This window comes from Prunus avium, chromosome 7, assembly GCF_965620075.1.
Source record: "Prunus avium chromosome 7, drPruAviu1.hap1.1, whole genome shotgun sequence".
Classification (NCBI taxonomy): Eukaryota; Viridiplantae; Streptophyta; class Magnoliopsida; order Rosales; family Rosaceae; genus Prunus; species Prunus avium.
In genome coordinates, this window is record NC_142290.1 from 27,338,682 (window position 1) to 27,356,551 (window position 17,870).

Sequence of the window (17,870 nt, forward strand, 5' to 3'; positions counted from 1 at the left end):
TGATTTAGATAACTCCTCTCCATAGCTTCTCATTTGGTTTATTAAATCAAATAGTTTGGTAAGATAACCAGAAAGTGATTCATCATCTCTCATTCTAGTATATTCAAACTCTCTACGCAGACCTTGCAATTTCACACTTCTAACCTGTTTATCACCATGGAATTCTTGCATCAAGAGATCCCAAGCACCCTTAGAAGTTTCCTCATGAGAGATTTGAGGAAAAATCTCTTCGGACACTGCTCCTTGGATCAGACCCAGAGCTCTAGCATCCTTCATGTATAGCTCAGTGAGAGTCTTCCCAGCTCCACTCGAGTCTTCCTTTTCTTTCTTCTTTTCTTCAGATTCGCCAGCTCCCTTTGAATATGAGCATTTCATTCCCTTCTCAACCAATTCCCAAAGCCCATGAGACTTGAAAATGGTTTTCATCCGTATGCTCCAGAACTCATAGTTCTCACCATTGAAGATTGGTGCTCTCAGCTCACCACCTCCAGATCCAGCCATATTAGACTTGAACACAGAGAAATCGCAATCTCAAGAATTGATTCGAGCTCAAGAATAGCTCAATTGTACTTCACAGATTCCACGCCCAGTTTAGACGAAGGAACCTGGCTCTGAGGCCATGTTAGAATACACAGACTATTATCTGAGTAATTTGGATTGTTGGTTATGGAGTTCAATAGCTAAGAGAAAATGAACACACTAGAAAATGCTCAGAGAGCTTGGAGAGGATGAAAACAATGAATGGGTCTGTTAACTCATTACCAATTCACGCACAAGTTGTGCAGTACAAATAATACCGTTAGGAGAGAATATTCCTCTCTTACATCAGCTCAATCTAGCCATCCAAACTTCTATCCTATGAGATAGAGACACATGGCAACAACAAACACTCACACTAGAAACTAATGCCTTAGCTGTCCATTGGACTATAATCCAATGGCTCACAATTAAGTAAACAGCTTAAACAAGCTTAATGGATCTAAACAAATATTTCAGCTAAATACACTTATATTTCAACATAGTCTCTGCATTGCAATTTGCATTGACGGAAAACCATGGATGCATGTTAATCATAATATATAATAAAGTCAAATATAATAGCTAGACTAATGCTATTGTATCATGCGGATGTCCGCATGTTATTATTGTGCAGATGTCATTATAAACAGAGAGGAAAACAAAGAGAGACAGCATAAAATACATGGCGTTCGCACGGTAATAATGTCCGGACATCCGCATATATATTGTCAAGTTGGTTTTGGAGAGAAAGATAGGGAGAAAGAGAGACCAAAATGTTGGCCAAGTACTGCGATATGAAGAATGGATACTTGATCATTTCTTTGGAAGTGCTGCTCTGTATCGTGGCGCACTTGGGTAGCCAAATATTGAGCCAACTTTGTGTGACCAAAAGCAGCAGCCCTGTAGAGTGGGGTTTCTCCTAAGTGGTTCTTGATCTCCACCAACACCGAACTTGCATAACTGCTTTCCACCAACAGCTTTGCTGCGTCCAAATTTCCAGACGCAGCTACCTCATGAAGCGGGGTGTTGCCACGGTTGTTCTCCGCTATCAACGTATCATTGTCTTCCATCAGTGGAATCAAAAACTCAAGCACGTCTTTGCGCCCAGCCAAGCCTGCCACGTGAAGTACAGTGTCGTACTTCGTTGTCATTGGCCCAAATACTTCAGACCCATCATCCTTGTAGAATCGTATTAGTCTTTCCCACTGGCCGTTCATGGCCCATTCATATTGCTCTCCCGCGAGACGAAGTTCCTCTCCTATTTCAAACATCACCGAATTTTTTCCACTCAACTCAATTGATAATAGCCGCCCGCCGCCACTCCCAGTCTATATATTTGCTTTTTTTTTTCCTTTATCTTTTTTTAGCATCACATCACACATATACCTTGCTTAATTAATAAGTAACAAAAGCAACTATCTTATAAATTAAACTTGCTTAATTAATAAGTATACTATCTTAAAACATTTAAAAAATAAAAAGTAATAAAGCAAAAGTACAATAACAAGTACTAAAACCGCATCAAATAAATTAAACTGGCTGTTAAAGGATCAGCCAATATGCGAATCACGTTTTGTTACACTTAGGCATAAGTATTAGATACAAAGGGGAGCTTCTATTACCTAAAAATAAAAAAATAAAAAAAAATAGTACAAGCAATATTTTAAACTCACACATACAACTAAAATGTCATGGGGTTTCGAACTTGAGACCTTTGATATGCAAATCAATGTCATTTTCCACTAAGTTAGACCTTGTTGGCTTCTATAATGCAAATCATGTAATCTTGTACAGAAGAAAGTACAGAATATTACGACAAGCCATGTACTTAATTTGCCACATATATTTTTCTTAATTACTCATTATTTTGTCTGGAAAAGTAAAAAGAATATCACCAAGAAAAACAACAAAATAGACCGCCCAATCCAAACCGTTAAACCCATATATGCCAAAGAAATAGTTCTTCTTTATAGTTATAAAATTTTAAAAAGAAAAAGTAATATCTCGTACATTCATAGATCTGTGAGTTGTAGTATCAGATGTGGTGGTTTCTTTGGAATTCTAGTTTTTCTAGCTGTCTATTTTTTCCTTTGTTGCTTCTGAAACTTCAATTTTCATTAAAATCTTGTACAGGAAGAATCATGTTCCTTGATATTCTTCTATCATTGCATAAATAACGAAGAATTGACATTCTTTGATTTGGTGAATTTGGTTTTATATTAATGTAAGATGAAAAAAGCTTTGATTTGTTTGTGTTTTTATAATGCAATTTTAATTTTGTGTCGCACAAAATGTGTGAGATGGCAGCAACATTTATCTTTTCTATTGGAATCACATGTTCCCTTGGTCATAAGTGTTAGATTTTTATAGTGTCCATGATCTTTCACACAACCTGAAATACACAAAAGACATATATGGCATCATCTTCTTGGAGTACACGATCTCAAAACTCATTCAATCGTTGTAGTGGCAACACAAGAAAAAGGCACGAACGGCTTAAGACTTCTACTCTCTCTTATAAACTATTTCAGCTCTCTTTTTATGATGAGATTAAGGTTAGAGAATGTGTCTGATGAGAGCAGGGTCTTAAGCTTATATAAGGCTAGGTCAAGTTGTCTCTACTACTTATCACCAAGGCCGATTTGACTAACACTCTAAGCCCATCAAGCAATGGTTCACTCAAAAGGAAATAAATAGGACCCCTGTAATTGGCTTCAAAACTTTCCTTATTTCACAAGGTTTTGGGCCTCAAGGTATAACATAATTTAAACTCTTATCAAACCTCATATAACTTAATATCGAGTGCACCAATCTAAATAGGAATATAACATTCTCCCATTAGATCAAGCACTAGAGCACTAAGCTTCTGTATTGCAAAAGTTTGATGATTTTTATTAGCCGTAGTTTAAAACAGTTAAGTCCTTCCCTTCAAGCTACAATGAAAAGCGATTCGACAAAATGAACTACAGACAAGCATTGCTCTCCTTTATTAAAAACAAGCCATCTTTAATCACATAATGCAATCTCAAAACACATGAAGCATCTGCAAACGCGAACCTTAACATGTACTAACCCATAATGTGAATCTTTATACTTTTCAGTACATATACCCCTTTACGACTTAGCAAGAGTCAATCCGCAATGTTATTAAAACAATAGTATCTCAAAAGAGACCATAAACTCACATACATAAATAAAATGTATAATAAGTTTAAACAGCTAAATAGTCAAAATGGTAGAAATTATTCAATAATCAAAACTGTCAAGCAAATTAACATCCTTAAATGCAAATCCCTCAATCCAGAAAACAGAAGAAATTAGACATGCTAGAAAACTATCGGAATGGGAACAAGACTTCCACTAGATTGTAGCATCAAAGCTAGGAAATAATCCCATACTCTCAACATGTCTCAGAAAACCTTTTGAAGGCAGAAACTTTGTAAACGGATCTGCAATCATATCTTGAGTTCTGATATGATCAAACCTGACTAGTTGTCTGCCACCTTCTCCCTCACTATCAAATACGTTTTGCCAACGTGCTAAAGTCTAGACGACATCTTGTTGTTCATGTAGTGAAAAACAGTCATAATGTTGTCATTGTATATATGCACTGGTCTTGAAATCAATTCCACCACCTTAATGTCTTTGATAAAATTTCTTAGCCATACTGCATGAGTATTGGCTTCATAGAGAGCTATGTATTCTGAAAACATAGTTGAACTCGAAAGACCAGTTTGTTTAGCACTCTTCCAAGTAGCAACTGCTCGTGCCATCTTGAAAAGAAAACTTGAAGTAGAGATGTAATCATCCTCGCTTTTCCAAGATTCGCATTAGCATAACTAACAAGCTCTAAATTCTCTGTGCGGTTGTAAATCATCATGTAAACCTTTGTTCTGTCTAGGTACCTTAAAATCTTCTCTCTCGCTATCCAATGTTTGCATATTTAGATTTGACTGAAATCTCCCCATATTGCTAATGCACAAGGCTAGGTTTGGCCTTGTACACCTCACAGCTATGAACGAAGAGGATCGGGCAAGATTTTTTAATGCTCTCAAGATTAGTGTGAAAGCTTCTCAGTCAAACTGTTAAGAACCCATGAGTAGAACTTGCCCATAAAAACTGACTTGTTTGGGAAGGTTGCTCTGTGATTTCCCTTTCATTCCTTTGAGGTTGCTTCACTCAACTACCAGTATTCAATTACTCGATATCATCTTAATCCAGCCTATAGGTTGCCCCTTCTATGGAATTGGGCCCAGTTGCATGGTGAAACTAGGCTCTAATACCTACTGTTAAGAGGAACCCATGAGTAGAACTTGCTCCTAAAAACTGACTTGCAAGGGAAGGGTGTCTATGAACTCTTAAACCACTCTATGATATGCTATTTTTCCAATGTGGGATCTTGAGTCCTAACACGAATCCACACGTGCGCAGCTGCCGACCACGTTCTCAGGTAAACTTGTCGACTCGTTTTGAGTTTTCTATTTTGTTTGGGTTTTATTTAATTTGAATTTAGTTTTGGCAATTTCAAGAAGAGCGACGACAACACCGTGTTCGGTGATGGCTCGGAGTTAGATCATCGTTGTGGGAGCACGATTCCAGCGACTTCGGCCTGGGCTCCACCTCCCCTATCTTCTGCTCCATAATTTACTACTATGTTCCTCCCTCAGCCCCATCTTTCCTTTCTTCTCCCTTTTCCTGTTCTCCCTCCCACACTGCTTCTTAAATCTCCACCCTTTTACCTATCATACTAACTCGGGACAACTACCTCTTAGTAAATAACTTTTTCTCCTCATCCTTCAAACTTATGATATGCTTGGCATTATTGATGGTTCTAATCCTTGTCTTTCACAATATATCTCTGACCCTAACAATCCCCACAACCCTCTTCTTAACTTTCTTTTCTTCACTGACTAAAAAAGGATCGAACTTGCAAGATTTGGATTAACTCCTCCCTCTCTGAATCCATCTTGCCCTACACTCCTCCCTCTTTTCATGTCCCTTTTGTTGTTTTTTTTTTTGGACAAAATTTTTGAAAACAAGTGGTTGTAAAATGTATTGAATATGAATTTTGAAATATTTTTTTGGCGGAATTAAAAGGTTTTTTTTTTGTTCCAAGGAACTAAAAAGTCTGGGTTATTAAACTTTTGAACAGTTTATAAAAGATAAATTAAAAATTGCATAAAAAAAATTTATATTACTATGCACAGTAATTCAAGTACCATACTGATAAATCACATATTACTATATCTAAAATACATAATACTTTTGAGGTGTCTCTAATAGTATGGGCAACTGCAACACATATTTTAAATTTTTTTTTACTTAATTTAATTTAAACATATTTTTATTGTACCAATTTATGTTTATTTAATAAAATATCTTCACTTTTATCTTTTTTATTCACCAAGTGGAATTTATGGGGTTTTGAATGTTTCAACCTTCTACATTTATATAGATAGATAAATACAGAAAAATCAAAACAATTTCTAATTACAATTTTTACATGTATGTAATTTATCATATGGGATATAAAATGGAAAAAACAACACGTGAATATATATATATATATATATATATATATATATATATATATGTGAAACATTCAAAATACTAGAAAATACCCTTGGTTAATTCAAACATTAAGAATTGAAATTATTAATTAAATGAGGATAATCTGGTAAATTCACAATTAAAAAAATTAAAATGAAAAATAAAATCAGATAATGGATCCTACTTTTATGAAAAATAACTACCCATTTTTTATTTTCTTGAAAACCAATTGGCACACGCGTGAGCGTGTGGCAAGGGTCTAGTATATATATATATATATATATATATATATATAAAACCTTTTTTCGTTAACTGTTGGTTCAAAATTTCATGATTTCATTTAAAAAGACGTGTGCAAATGACAAAACCAACTACGGTAAAAATAAAATGCAAGGGTAAAGTTGGAAAGTAAATAATTTTTGTTTAAGGAGCTGTTGCCAGCCGGGGTCCGTACGCGGGTTTTTGGTGAAACCGGGTCGATCGATGCGAATTTAAATACAAGTCGGTAGTTGAAATGAAAAGCCAATCTCTGTTTTGTTTTCTTCAATTTGGCGCCTTGGCTTCGTCGTTTTCACGCACAGTGAGATACAGGGAAAAACGAGTTGGGAGCAACATCTTCAGGTACCCTCTTGGAGAACAAAATTCGTTCTGAGAAAGCCTAATTGGGAGAATGTAAGTGAATCTTTTCTGGGTTCTTTTGACTTGTTTTGAATTTCAATTTTCCTTGTCTTTTTGGGTTATCTGTCAATTTGCAATTTTAGGGTTTTCATTTGTAAGATTTTAGAGCATTGGGTTGTTAATTGAGTCAACAGAGCCGCAATTTCATTTATTATTTCGCTGGGTCTGCTGCTTTTCGCAAAAACCAAATGCTAATTATGATACTAAAGTTCATAGCATCAAGGGGAGATCCTTATTCTCATTCAACCTGAGATTTTTTTTGTACTAAAGTTCTGGCCTTTAGAGAAACATTGATAATCTGCAGAGATGAAACTGTGAATTGACAAGTAAACCTTTACCCATTTAATAAAAGTAGTGTGTGCAAGAAACTTTACCCATTCAACACTTCCTGAATTTTTGTGAGGAACTATGCTTTTTGGGACATATGAAACATAACTTCATAAGACAGGGATAGTATTTTACGCCAGAAACTTTGCATGTTGGGTTTTTTATGTTGCTGATATTTAACTCTCCTCTGCCTTTCTAGATTGATTGAAATTGTATAAGTAGCAGTTCTGTAAATGGATAGGTTTCCATTCAATTATTAAATGATGCTAATATTTAAATGGGATTCTTCTTGTGCCTTAGAGCATCCCCAATGGTTGCTCAACAGTTCATTTCTTGTGCGTACGATTTTTTGTTTTCGAACTTACTCAGTTAAGCTAGTTGTCCAATCCAATGTAGGAGTTAAAAAAACCAATATGGTCTGTTTAAGGATAAAATAGGTCTGAGAGATTTACTTTTCCGTCATTTTCTTGAAACCAAATAAAGGGGTATTAACGTGTCTGGTTTTTGGTTTGCTTCTGACTAATAAAATATGTTTGTTATTTACAGTTGGATAGGTTTATACCCAATCGGGTGGCACTGGACCTTGATTACGTGCATTACATGGTCACAGGAAGGAGAAAAGGAATCGAGAAGCCCTGGGCTGCAAGCTCTACATATCAGAAGCTACTGGCTGAGACCTTCAACATGAACCGAGCACGAATCTTCACATTCAAGAACAAACTGCCAACCCCAGTTGAAGCCATTCCAAGGAGATTGCTTTCACTCCCTCTTCATAAGGCCAAATCTACCAAGCCCTGTCGAAGGATTCCTAAGGTATAATTGCACTAATATCATCATACTTGAATTTGGATTGTGGACACTTGAATTCCTTGTGAGAATGTGAAGGTGACAATGTCCCACATTGGAAAGTTAGAAAACCTTGCAAGGGCTTATAAGGAGTTGGGCTACTTCGCCATTGCCAATTGGTTTTGGGGTGCAACCTCAACTTCCTTCATTTCTAAGGTATAGGTAATGCTAGATTTAAGGGAATGTAAATCTGCCTGTATAGTGCCTGAAATGATGATAATATGTAGTGTGTGTAGTGATCACCGTATAAGGGAATCAAATTTTTCTTAGGATTGTGACTGTAGTGATGATCATATTGATTTTTCTGTGTGGCTGTTCTAATTCTTTCAATTTGATTTTGCAGGGTCCAGAGAGAACGTTGGACGGTCCCGGTATTGTAGATAATTTCTACTTGAATTTACTAGACTGGAGCAGCAGCAACATTCTTGCAATTGCTCTTGGAAACTCAGTGTACCTATGGCAGAGCTCACTGGCCATACCTCCAGAGTTCTCTTCATGACACAGGTACTAATTTGGACTTTAATTTGCACTTTGGAGAATTCAATTTGGAATAAATTTTCATTTGATTTCATGGATTGATTTTCATTTGGAATAAATTTTCATTTGATTTCGTGGATTGATTTTCATTTGGAATAAATTTTCATGGCAACTTCATATGGTAGTTACATTTACACGTTCTAATTGTTTGTAACTTAATGCTGTTTATGTTTTCAGACCCCAGATGGATGCACTGTGGCCACTGCAGCCCCGGATGAGACGTTCGAACTTGGTGTTCGAGTCATATTATCTTGTATCCACCAATATTTGTCAAGACGTGAATTATGAATTATGGGGTGCAATAGAGATAATGGGTTTAATAAATTGTGTAGCAAGAAGTGAGAAAATTAGTAATTTTTTATATATTCCAATTAGATATATGACAACATCATTACCATAATCAAAATGTACAACAGCCCGAGCAACTAGACTTAACATAATGTAATTATTGTGCACGTTTTCTTACACATAAATTCGAATCTCCTTCTTATCATTTAGAATATCGCATTGTCAAAACAAAAACAAAAAAAGTGAAGAAAGTAGCACTACGTGATAATGTAAAATTCTTCCAAATTAAGTTATTATCTTATTCAATACTAAAAGAAATATTATAGCCGCGCGAATATGCTTAGGTTTTCAATTTTTTATTTAAAAGAAATAGTATATCACCCCGGCTCTACTCGGTTTTTTAATTTTTTTTAAAAAGAAATAGTAAAGCCGCACGGCTATACAGTGTGTTTTCCAATTTTGTTTAAAGGTTTTTACCTAATTTTTCAAAAAAAGAAATAGTATAGCCGCTCGCTTTTTCATTTTTTAAAAGAAATAGTATAGCCGTCCGGCTATACTCGTTTTTTCAAATTTTTTTTAAAGAAATATATAGCCATGCGGATTTACTCGGTTTTTTTAAAAAAATTTTAAAAGGAAATATTATAGCCGCGCAGCTATACAGCATTAATTTTTAAAAAGAGATCGTAGACCTGCCTGGCTATACTCAGTTTTTTCCAATTTTTTAAATTAGAAATAGTATAGCCGCACGGCGATACTCCGTTTTTTTCAATATTTTTTTAAAAGAAATTGTATAGCCGCTCGGATATACTGGGTTTTTTTCTTCTAGTTCTTTTAAAAGAAATAGTATAGCCGGTCGGCTGTATTGGGTTTTCTCAAATTTTTTTCCAGATTTTTTCTTAATAAATAGTATAGCCGACAGACTATACTCATTTTTTTTAAATTGTTTCTAAAACAAATAGATAAGTATAGCCGATTTCCTGCAATTTTTTTAAAAAAGATAAATATAGCCGTCCTTCTATACTCTTTTTTTCTAAATTTTTTTTAAAAAGAAATAGTGTAGCCGCACGACTATACTCGGTTTTTTCCAATATTTTTAAAAGAAATAGTATAGCCGATCTTTTAAGTTGAATATAAATAATATATATTAAAAATAAATAAATAATTATATACATGAAATTCAAGTATTACACACATGAAAAATGAGTATATACACAAAATTCACGTATTATACACATAATTATCACATATTATTAAATATAAATAATATATATTAAAATATTATATAGTGGCTATATAATATTATATTAAAATATTAAAACATTATATAGTATAGCCGTGCGACAATACTTAGTTTTTTCTAAAAAAATTTAAATGAAATAGTATAACCGATCTTTAAGTTGAATATAAATAGTATATATTTAAATATTTAAATAATTATACACTTGAAATTCACTTATTATACACATTAAAAATTAGTGTACACAGAACATTCACGTATTATATACATAATTATCATATATTATTGAATACAAATAATATATATATATATAATTTTAAATATATTATATTAAAATATTATATAGTGACTGAACTTTTAAGTTGTAATTTGTGAAAAAATTTCCAAATAAAACACGTACATATTTTATTCTTATAGCCGCTAGGGTATACCAAATATCTATAAAGTATAAACTAATGCAACTAGGAGGGTCCTTTTTTCATAAATTTTTTAAAATAGTATGGCCGAGTGGCTACCCATTTAAATACAATGTAATTAAATAGTATGGCCGGGCGGCTATACTACGGGTTTTTAATGAAAAAAATAGTATAGCAGCGCGGCGATACTCTGTTTTTCAATTTTTTAAAAAGAAATAGTACCCTATATATATATATATATATTGCATGTACACTTTAAAATGAAAACTCACAATAAAAACATAGAAAGCAGCGGGCACTTTCAACAATTTAGTTTCTTTTTCTTGACCAATTTTATGACGTGTATCAAAAGAATAAATGAAAAGGGAACAATCCTATAAATATAAATCAAGATAATTAAAGCACAAAGGAATTTGAAACTAACTTCTTCATGTTCATAACAGGAAGGTAACTCCTTGCATCCTTATCCACAATCACATGCATGGGGCCTCAAATTAGAACAGAGTGCATCTACCGAATGTATAGGATGTAAACATATTTGATTCAATGAAATTCTTACCAATTTGCCGGCACTCCAATCAAAAGGTTCTAAATGAGTAATGTGCCATGGCCAAACAACAAGCCCCAAATTTTTCCTTCCTTTTCTTGACGAATTTCTGAACACATATCAAAAGCATAAATGAAAAGGAAACAATCCTGTTACAAATCAAGATTTTTAAAAACAAGGAAATTGGAAACTAACTTCTTCTTTCCAATGTCAGGAATGTCAATGGTTGCAGAATTCTCAACAATCATCTGCATAAAGTCTCAAATTAGAACAGAGTATGCCAAGTGAATGCCTAGGAACTAAACATATCCGATTGAGTGAAATTCTTACCGGTGTCGGATCTGGATTGTTCTCTTCTGCTTGGGTCATTTCTGAAACATTTTAGTCCAAAACCATCAGCAGAAAACAAATGAGAAAAGAAAACTTAGACAAAAACTCATCACCAATTTCCAAAATAAACAAAAATCATCATCAATTCTGCATCTTTGAAGAACTATTCAGACCATCTAATCAACCCAAAAAACGAAAAAAATAAAGCAAAGGAAAAATATACCCTAAGGATATTCGTTCTTGAAAGAGCTTTCGGCCATGGCGAAACTCCCACTGCGACTCTTCCCTGCCAACAAGCCTCTATTTATACATACAAATTTTTTGCGTGTATGTAATTTATCATATAGGACATAATTGGAAAAAAAAAAACACTTGAAAACATATATATATATATATATATATATATATATACCAAGCCCTTCAACAAGATTACAATCAACAACTCAACATATTAAATATGAGATGGAGAATTTTAATTGTGGGGTGAAAGCAATCATACTTGAATTTGGATTGTGGACACTTGAATTCCTAAGGTATAGGAAAGGTCTAAAATATCGATGATATCGGAAATATCGGAAGTCCAAAAACACGGAAATTTCGATGGAAATATCGGGCTATAATCAATATCGATAAAAATTGAATAAAAACCATGGAAATTGTAAAAAAAAACTTGGAATTTTTTATTGAAACTTTGGATAATGTTTATTTAGTCAATTATCTATTAGTTTATCACAAAAAAAATTAGAAGGAAATGCATTGCATGATGGAGTTAATTGATTTAAGTTGATTATACAGCGAGCTGGCAAACACTGTGAGTGTAGAAAATATGTAGTAATTAATGAAAAAAGATTAAACACACCATAATCATTTATATATATAATGATTTACTACAGTATTTTACACTTTATACATTGCATGGTAAGATACATGAGTGACTTAGTACCACATAGTGTTCCTATAAGGTTCAAAATTTTCAATATCTTCATCATCTCTATGTGTAGAGTAAGTATATTATGAAGAGTAGTCATCAAATGATAAATCCCCAAAATAGTTTTGCATGTAATTGTTAACATGCCACCCATATGGATCGGAAATTTCCAAGTATTTTTTACAATTGTTGTGGTTTTTATTCAATTTTTATCGATATCGATAATATCCCGATATTTCCATCGAAATTTCCGTGTGTTTGGACTACCGATATCATAGATATTTTAGACATTGCTGGTGAGTAAGTAAACACAGAGGAAACAAAGAATCGAAATAATTCTCTTTCTCCTCATTTTCATTACTGATAAGTAAGCATATTTTATACGTAGTGAGCAATATTTGATACCAATCCCAATATCACCTTTTTTTTGTTCTTTCTTGTTTTCTTTAGCATCACATACCTTGCTTACCAGCCCACAGTTATAAAATTTTAAAAAGATCATGCATGAATGACGTTTTGGTACGACTTGAGAAATTATAAATAAAAGCATGACACAAACACAATGTTTAGCATACACACTTTTATTTCAAGGATGTTAACTTCTTCTGGAAAATACATAAAAGGAGGGGGAAAAACACCGACAAAGGAGGAAGAACAGGGAACCTTCTAACTGAGAGCTACAGCTCCATTCTTATTCTAACGTACGTCCTTTTACAGAGGGCAAATCATTTAAGAGTTATTTTTGGTCAACACCGTAAGTTTCTTTTTAATATATTTCAAACCTTTGAAAAATACTGGATAAAAACGATTATGGTTGAGCCCAAACGCAGAGAAAGGAAGAATGGCAACAACAACGTAAATGAGGGAAATTGACCATATCTTTTGATGATGAATCAAGAGCACAATAGTAGCAGCGAAGGAGAGCATGGACACTAGCAGCGAGCAGAAGAGAAGGAGGAACCCTAAATTCAGCTTGAAGGGAAGAGAGTGGTGAAAGTTTTTGTACTCAAATGGAGACCTCGTGATATTGAGAAACGTGCCCAAAGAAGTCAATGACAAGACAAGCGAGACAGTGTTCGAAATGGCGAATGCTTTGAAGAAAGGAGAGTGCTGGAGATTAGGAATCCCGTTCTGATTAGTACCCCCGGGAACCGTGTACTCAGCTGCATAGGCCACGGTGGCCACCAAAGCCGCCACGACCGAGCCTGACTGCGCAGTTTCTTTCATCCATACTTTTGCTGACTGAAGAAGCTCTGCATGCTGCCTGGAAAAGAGCTCATCCGCTGTCACACCCTTCTCGTTGCGGTGCATGGTGTAATTAAGTGGGATTATCTTTTGCACACGCTGCCCACAAATGGAAAAAACATAAGTAGCTCTCAGCCAGTAGTAGTACAGTGATATTTCTCTTGGCAATTAATGTTAGAAGATGTTTCCCTTGTCAAAAAAGAACTTCATACCTTAGAAGAAAAAAATCAAAATAATTATTCACTAAAGTGTAGGAAGGGAGAGAGATTTTCACACACACACTATATATATGATGTCATGGGGGTTTGAACACTTGAAACCACTGGTCTGCAAATCAACGCTCTTTTTCATCAGGATAAGGGAATCACCATTTAAAATCTGTAATGCATGCATGCATGTCCTAGTAGATGAACTTCAATTGCCTTAAATATCACTCACCGCCATCCATTGCAATTCTTCTTGCAACTGAAATGCAGGACCATATGTACCTTTAGAGTCCACAGAGTAATAGCTCGTATCTGTGAAATAGCTCATATCTGCAGCGTGGTGCAATATGGTGTTCCCATCGCTATCAATCGTGTCAGCCAACCTTGAGGTTATGAATTTGTTCTTCTTTACAATCTTAAAGATGGCCAACCGACGATACTTAATGGCCATGTGCAAAATGTTTTGCTGATGCTTGATATCGTGCGCCTCAACTGCTTGAGGATGAAGCTTCAAAATCTTTTCCACAATTTGTGATATTCCAGTTCTAGTTGCTATATATAAACAATGGAATATACTCATAAGTAGATTTGGTTTCCCTTCCGTCGCCACAATCAGCATCTTCTTTTTTCTGTGGAATATTTGGTTTTGACACCAGAGAAAATGTATTGACTACTTCGGTTGGTTGAATTTTCCCCCATGAATAGTCATTCTGGACGAGCAAATCAGTGAGTTCCAATAGTACTTTTTGATTTTGCATTTCCTTGCCCATAATACGGATTCGTGCCCATCGTATCGTAGTTCTTCTCATCATTCCTATTCATGAGAGAGATGTTGAATTAATATGAAGAGAAGAAAGAAAAAAAGGTAAATACAATCAAGTGTTAAAATTAAACAAATGAATGAAATGAAACCACAGGAATTAATAATGGAAACGAACCTTAATTAAGCAATTGTACACAATATTATTGTCATTCTTAAGCTTGGGTAAGGCCTAATTTTTTTATATACCTGGCTGTTAGTTTGGTTTTTTTAATTTTTAATTTAATTCTCTAACTCTTAGTTATATATATATAGTTATTCTCCTATGCGAATGTCAGCACGTTATTACCTTGCGGACGCCATTGTAAACAGTGAGGAAAGTAGGAAGGAGTAGTAAAAAATACATGTCGTTCACATGGTAATAATGTCCGAATGTTATTACCATGTGGATGCCATTGTAAACAGGAAGAAAGCATGGAGGGATAGTAGAAAATACATGAAGTCTGCACGGTAATAAATAAATATATATATTTGCAGTACTTACGTTATTATTAATTAAATTGTAAACATATATTCATTGGTAGGTATATTGATATACTAACTTAATTATGAACATATTTGTAGGTCTATTAGTGTATGTATACGATCATAAATAATTTACTATATTAGAATACATATCTATGAATAAACTAGGTACCAGGTTTAACGAAAAAGTTTCTTAATGATAATAATAATGGATTACCAACATTTTATATTATGGAAAACATAACGTTTTTGAATAACAAATAAGTTGTTTTTAAGATTTTATGCAAGGATGACATTCTATATATATATATATATATATATATATATATATATCTTTTATTGAGGGATCTCTCAAATAAGCTTATTTGAGAGACACCCTTGTAGGGCCTACTCCCCTTTGTATTTCACTAATCCAAACCATCTATTTTTTAGATAATCATTCAAAGATCATCTCTACAAAAAAACACTTGAATCCAATATCATTTGACCACTCAATTGAGTTATTGAAATTTTAGTACTTTCTTGAAGCACCATGTTCATTGATTTTGTAGGACACAATTGGATGTTGAAACGGTTTCTGATTTGTTTAATTTTTTGCAAGCTCATCCATGAATTTAGACTTAAAAAATAGATGATTTGTATTGTTGGGAAAAAAATCACAAGAGACCCTAAAAGCAATAGAAGGGGACTATATATATATAAACAAACACACACTTTGAAAGTTAGATTAAATACTCATAATCTTGTTTGAAAAAGTAGATTGGGAAGGATGATTAAGGCCCCGTTTGGGATTGCTTTTTTTGGCCAAAAACATGCTTCACTTTAAAGTTAAGCAGTTTAAGGTGTTTGGTAAAAAGAAAATATCCCGATTATTTTAAAAGTAATGACCTTTTGACAGCAGCTTTTAAAAGCATGCCCTGGGTTGCTTTTCAAAGCTGCTTTCAAAAGAAGCAGAGATGAACATTTAATGGATTTTTTTTAATTCCCAAAATACCATCATTCATTTTAAAAAATGACACCACCTCCACTTCCACATCCAACTCCACCACTTGCACCACCACATTCACTACCTCCACTGCCACCGCCACCACCACATCCTCCTCCTCCTCATCCTCCACCACCACCACCACAACCACCACCTCCTCCACCTCCTCCACCACCACCTCCTCATTCACCTCCACCTCCACATCCACAACCACCACCACCACAACCACCACCTCCTCCAAAACCTCCAAATTCACCACCACCTCCACAACCAACATCACCACCACCACATCCTCCTCCTCCTCCTCATCCTCCGCCACCACCACCTCATCCACCACCTCCTCCACCACCTACACCACTACCACCACCACCACCACCACCACCTCCACAACCAACACCACCACCACCACCATGCTGCCATTGCCACCACCACCACCACCTCCACAACCGCCATCCCTACCACCACCACCTCCACTCGATCACTACAACTACCACCACATAATTAGTACATAACACTTTTAACATTATGTCTATTTTAGTCATTATTCACAGTTACAACAATTTTATATAAAAATTTACCAAACGTTTTTTACACTGCTTTTTGTACTAACAGCACTTTAAAAATATTGTTTACCAAACATGGAGCTGCTTTACTTTACAGCTAATTATTTTCAAAGCACAGCAGAAGCAACTTTTTTTAAAAGTGACAGCAATCCCAAACTAGGCCTAAATCCGCTCTCCAAGTCATTGTTTTGATTTGCTGGGTCCCGATCAATGTTATCATCATTACAAAGGCCTGAATTGTATAATAAGGGGAGCACAAAAATCAGCATTATCATCATCATCCGAAAGGCTATTGCATAAAATAAACTTAGTACGTAGCCTATCCTAATTAACCAAACCCTAGCACTTCTGAACCGAACTGGCGTATATTTAGCCCAATCTCGCGAGAAATAAATTTAATTTATAGCTAGCCCTCCCTTCCCTATTGAAAATTTCTGACTTTGCCATTAAAAAATAGGCTGACTCATCATAATTTTTATGCAAGTAGTGTATAAGCAGTAGAGAGAGTAGATGGTACATATATGACGGTGCAGCTTAATCCATACGCTTTTGCAAAATTTGGGTTTGAAGGCAGATGGCATTTGGACTAGCAATTGAAGACTTGTGAGTCCATTCTTCTCCTTTCTATTCGCAAGAGCTGGGTACTTCTTTAGCAACCAATGAGCAGTCTCTGCATTGAAGGAAAACCATGGATGCATGTTAATCATAACATATAATGAAGTCAAATATAATAGCTAGACTAATGCTATTCTATCATTCGGATGTCCGCACGTTATTATTGTGCAAATACCATTATAAACAGAGAGGAAAACAAAGAGAGACAGCATAAAATACATAGCGTCCGCACGGTAATAACATCTGGACATCCGCATATATATTGTCAAGTTGGTTTTGGAGAGAAAGATAGGGAGAAAGAGAGACCAAAATGTTGGCCAAGTACTGCGATATGAAGAATGGATACTTCATCATTTCTTTGGAAGTGCCGCTCTGTATCATCGCTCACTTGGGTAGCCAAATATTGAACCAAGTTTGTGTGACCAAAAGCAGCAGCCCTGTAGAGTGGGGTTTCTCCTAAGTGGTTCTTAATCTCCACCAACACCGAACTTGCACAAATGCTTTCCACGTTATGATAAAAAGATTCCACCAACAGCTTTGCTGCGTCCAAATTTCCAGACGCAGCTACCTCATGAAGCGGGGTGTTGCCACGGTTGTCCACTATCAACGTACCCTTGTCTTCTATCAGTGAAATCAAAAAATCAAGCACGTCTTTACGTCCAGCCAAGCCTGCCACGTGAAGTACAGTGTCGCACTTCGTTGTCATTTGCCCAAATGCTTCAAGCACATGATCCTTGTAGAATCATTTTAGGCTTTCCCACTGGCCGT

General features: G+C 35.0%; 3 protein-coding genes across 6 annotated transcripts; 1 reads left to right on the forward strand and 2 right to left on the reverse strand.

Moving 5' to 3' along the window:
• Positions 1-6,532: 6,532 nt before the first annotated feature.
• On the forward strand, positions 6,533-8,835 carry LOC110746412 (cell division cycle 20.1, cofactor of APC complex-like). 4 transcript variants are annotated; one of them, XM_088256149.1, is made up of 5 exons: positions 6,533-6,741; positions 7,685-7,887; positions 7,960-8,076; positions 8,264-8,424; positions 8,635-8,835. In XM_088256149.1, the coding sequence occupies exons 2-4, from the start codon at positions 7,759-7,761 to the stop codon at positions 8,417-8,419; spliced, it is 402 nt and encodes a 133-aa protein (XP_088112275.1). In that variant the 5' UTR covers positions 6,533-6,741; positions 7,685-7,758; the 3' UTR covers positions 8,420-8,424; positions 8,635-8,835. The 4 variants fall into 4 exon arrangements, 3 of the variants coding, with proteins under 3 accessions (XP_088112275.1, XP_088112273.1, XP_088112274.1); XM_088256147.1 differs by having other exon boundaries at positions 6,538-6,741; positions 7,621-7,887; XM_088256148.1 differs by having other exon boundaries at positions 6,539-6,741; positions 7,621-7,887; positions 7,984-8,076.
• A 1,959-nt stretch (positions 8,836-10,794) lies between these two features.
• Positions 10,795-14,120, reverse strand: LOC110745401 (uncharacterized). Its single transcript, XM_088244641.1, has 6 exons — positions 13,887-14,120; positions 12,986-13,547; positions 11,276-11,316; positions 11,141-11,193; positions 10,958-11,054; positions 10,795-10,860 (listed from the first exon to the last, which is right to left on the reverse strand). The coding sequence occupies exons 1-6, from the start codon at positions 14,103-14,105 to the stop codon at positions 10,795-10,797; spliced, it is 1,038 nt and encodes a 345-aa protein (XP_088100767.1). The 5' UTR covers positions 14,106-14,120.
• A 2,813-nt stretch (positions 14,121-16,933) lies between these two features.
• On the reverse strand, positions 16,934-17,808 carry LOC148293262 (uncharacterized). The gene is made up of 2 exons (XM_088244642.1): positions 17,409-17,808; positions 16,934-17,157 (listed from the first exon to the last, which is right to left on the reverse strand). The coding sequence occupies exons 1-2, from the start codon at positions 17,806-17,808 to the stop codon at positions 16,934-16,936; spliced, it is 624 nt and encodes a 207-aa protein (XP_088100768.1).
• Positions 17,809-17,870: the final 62 nt, after the last annotated feature.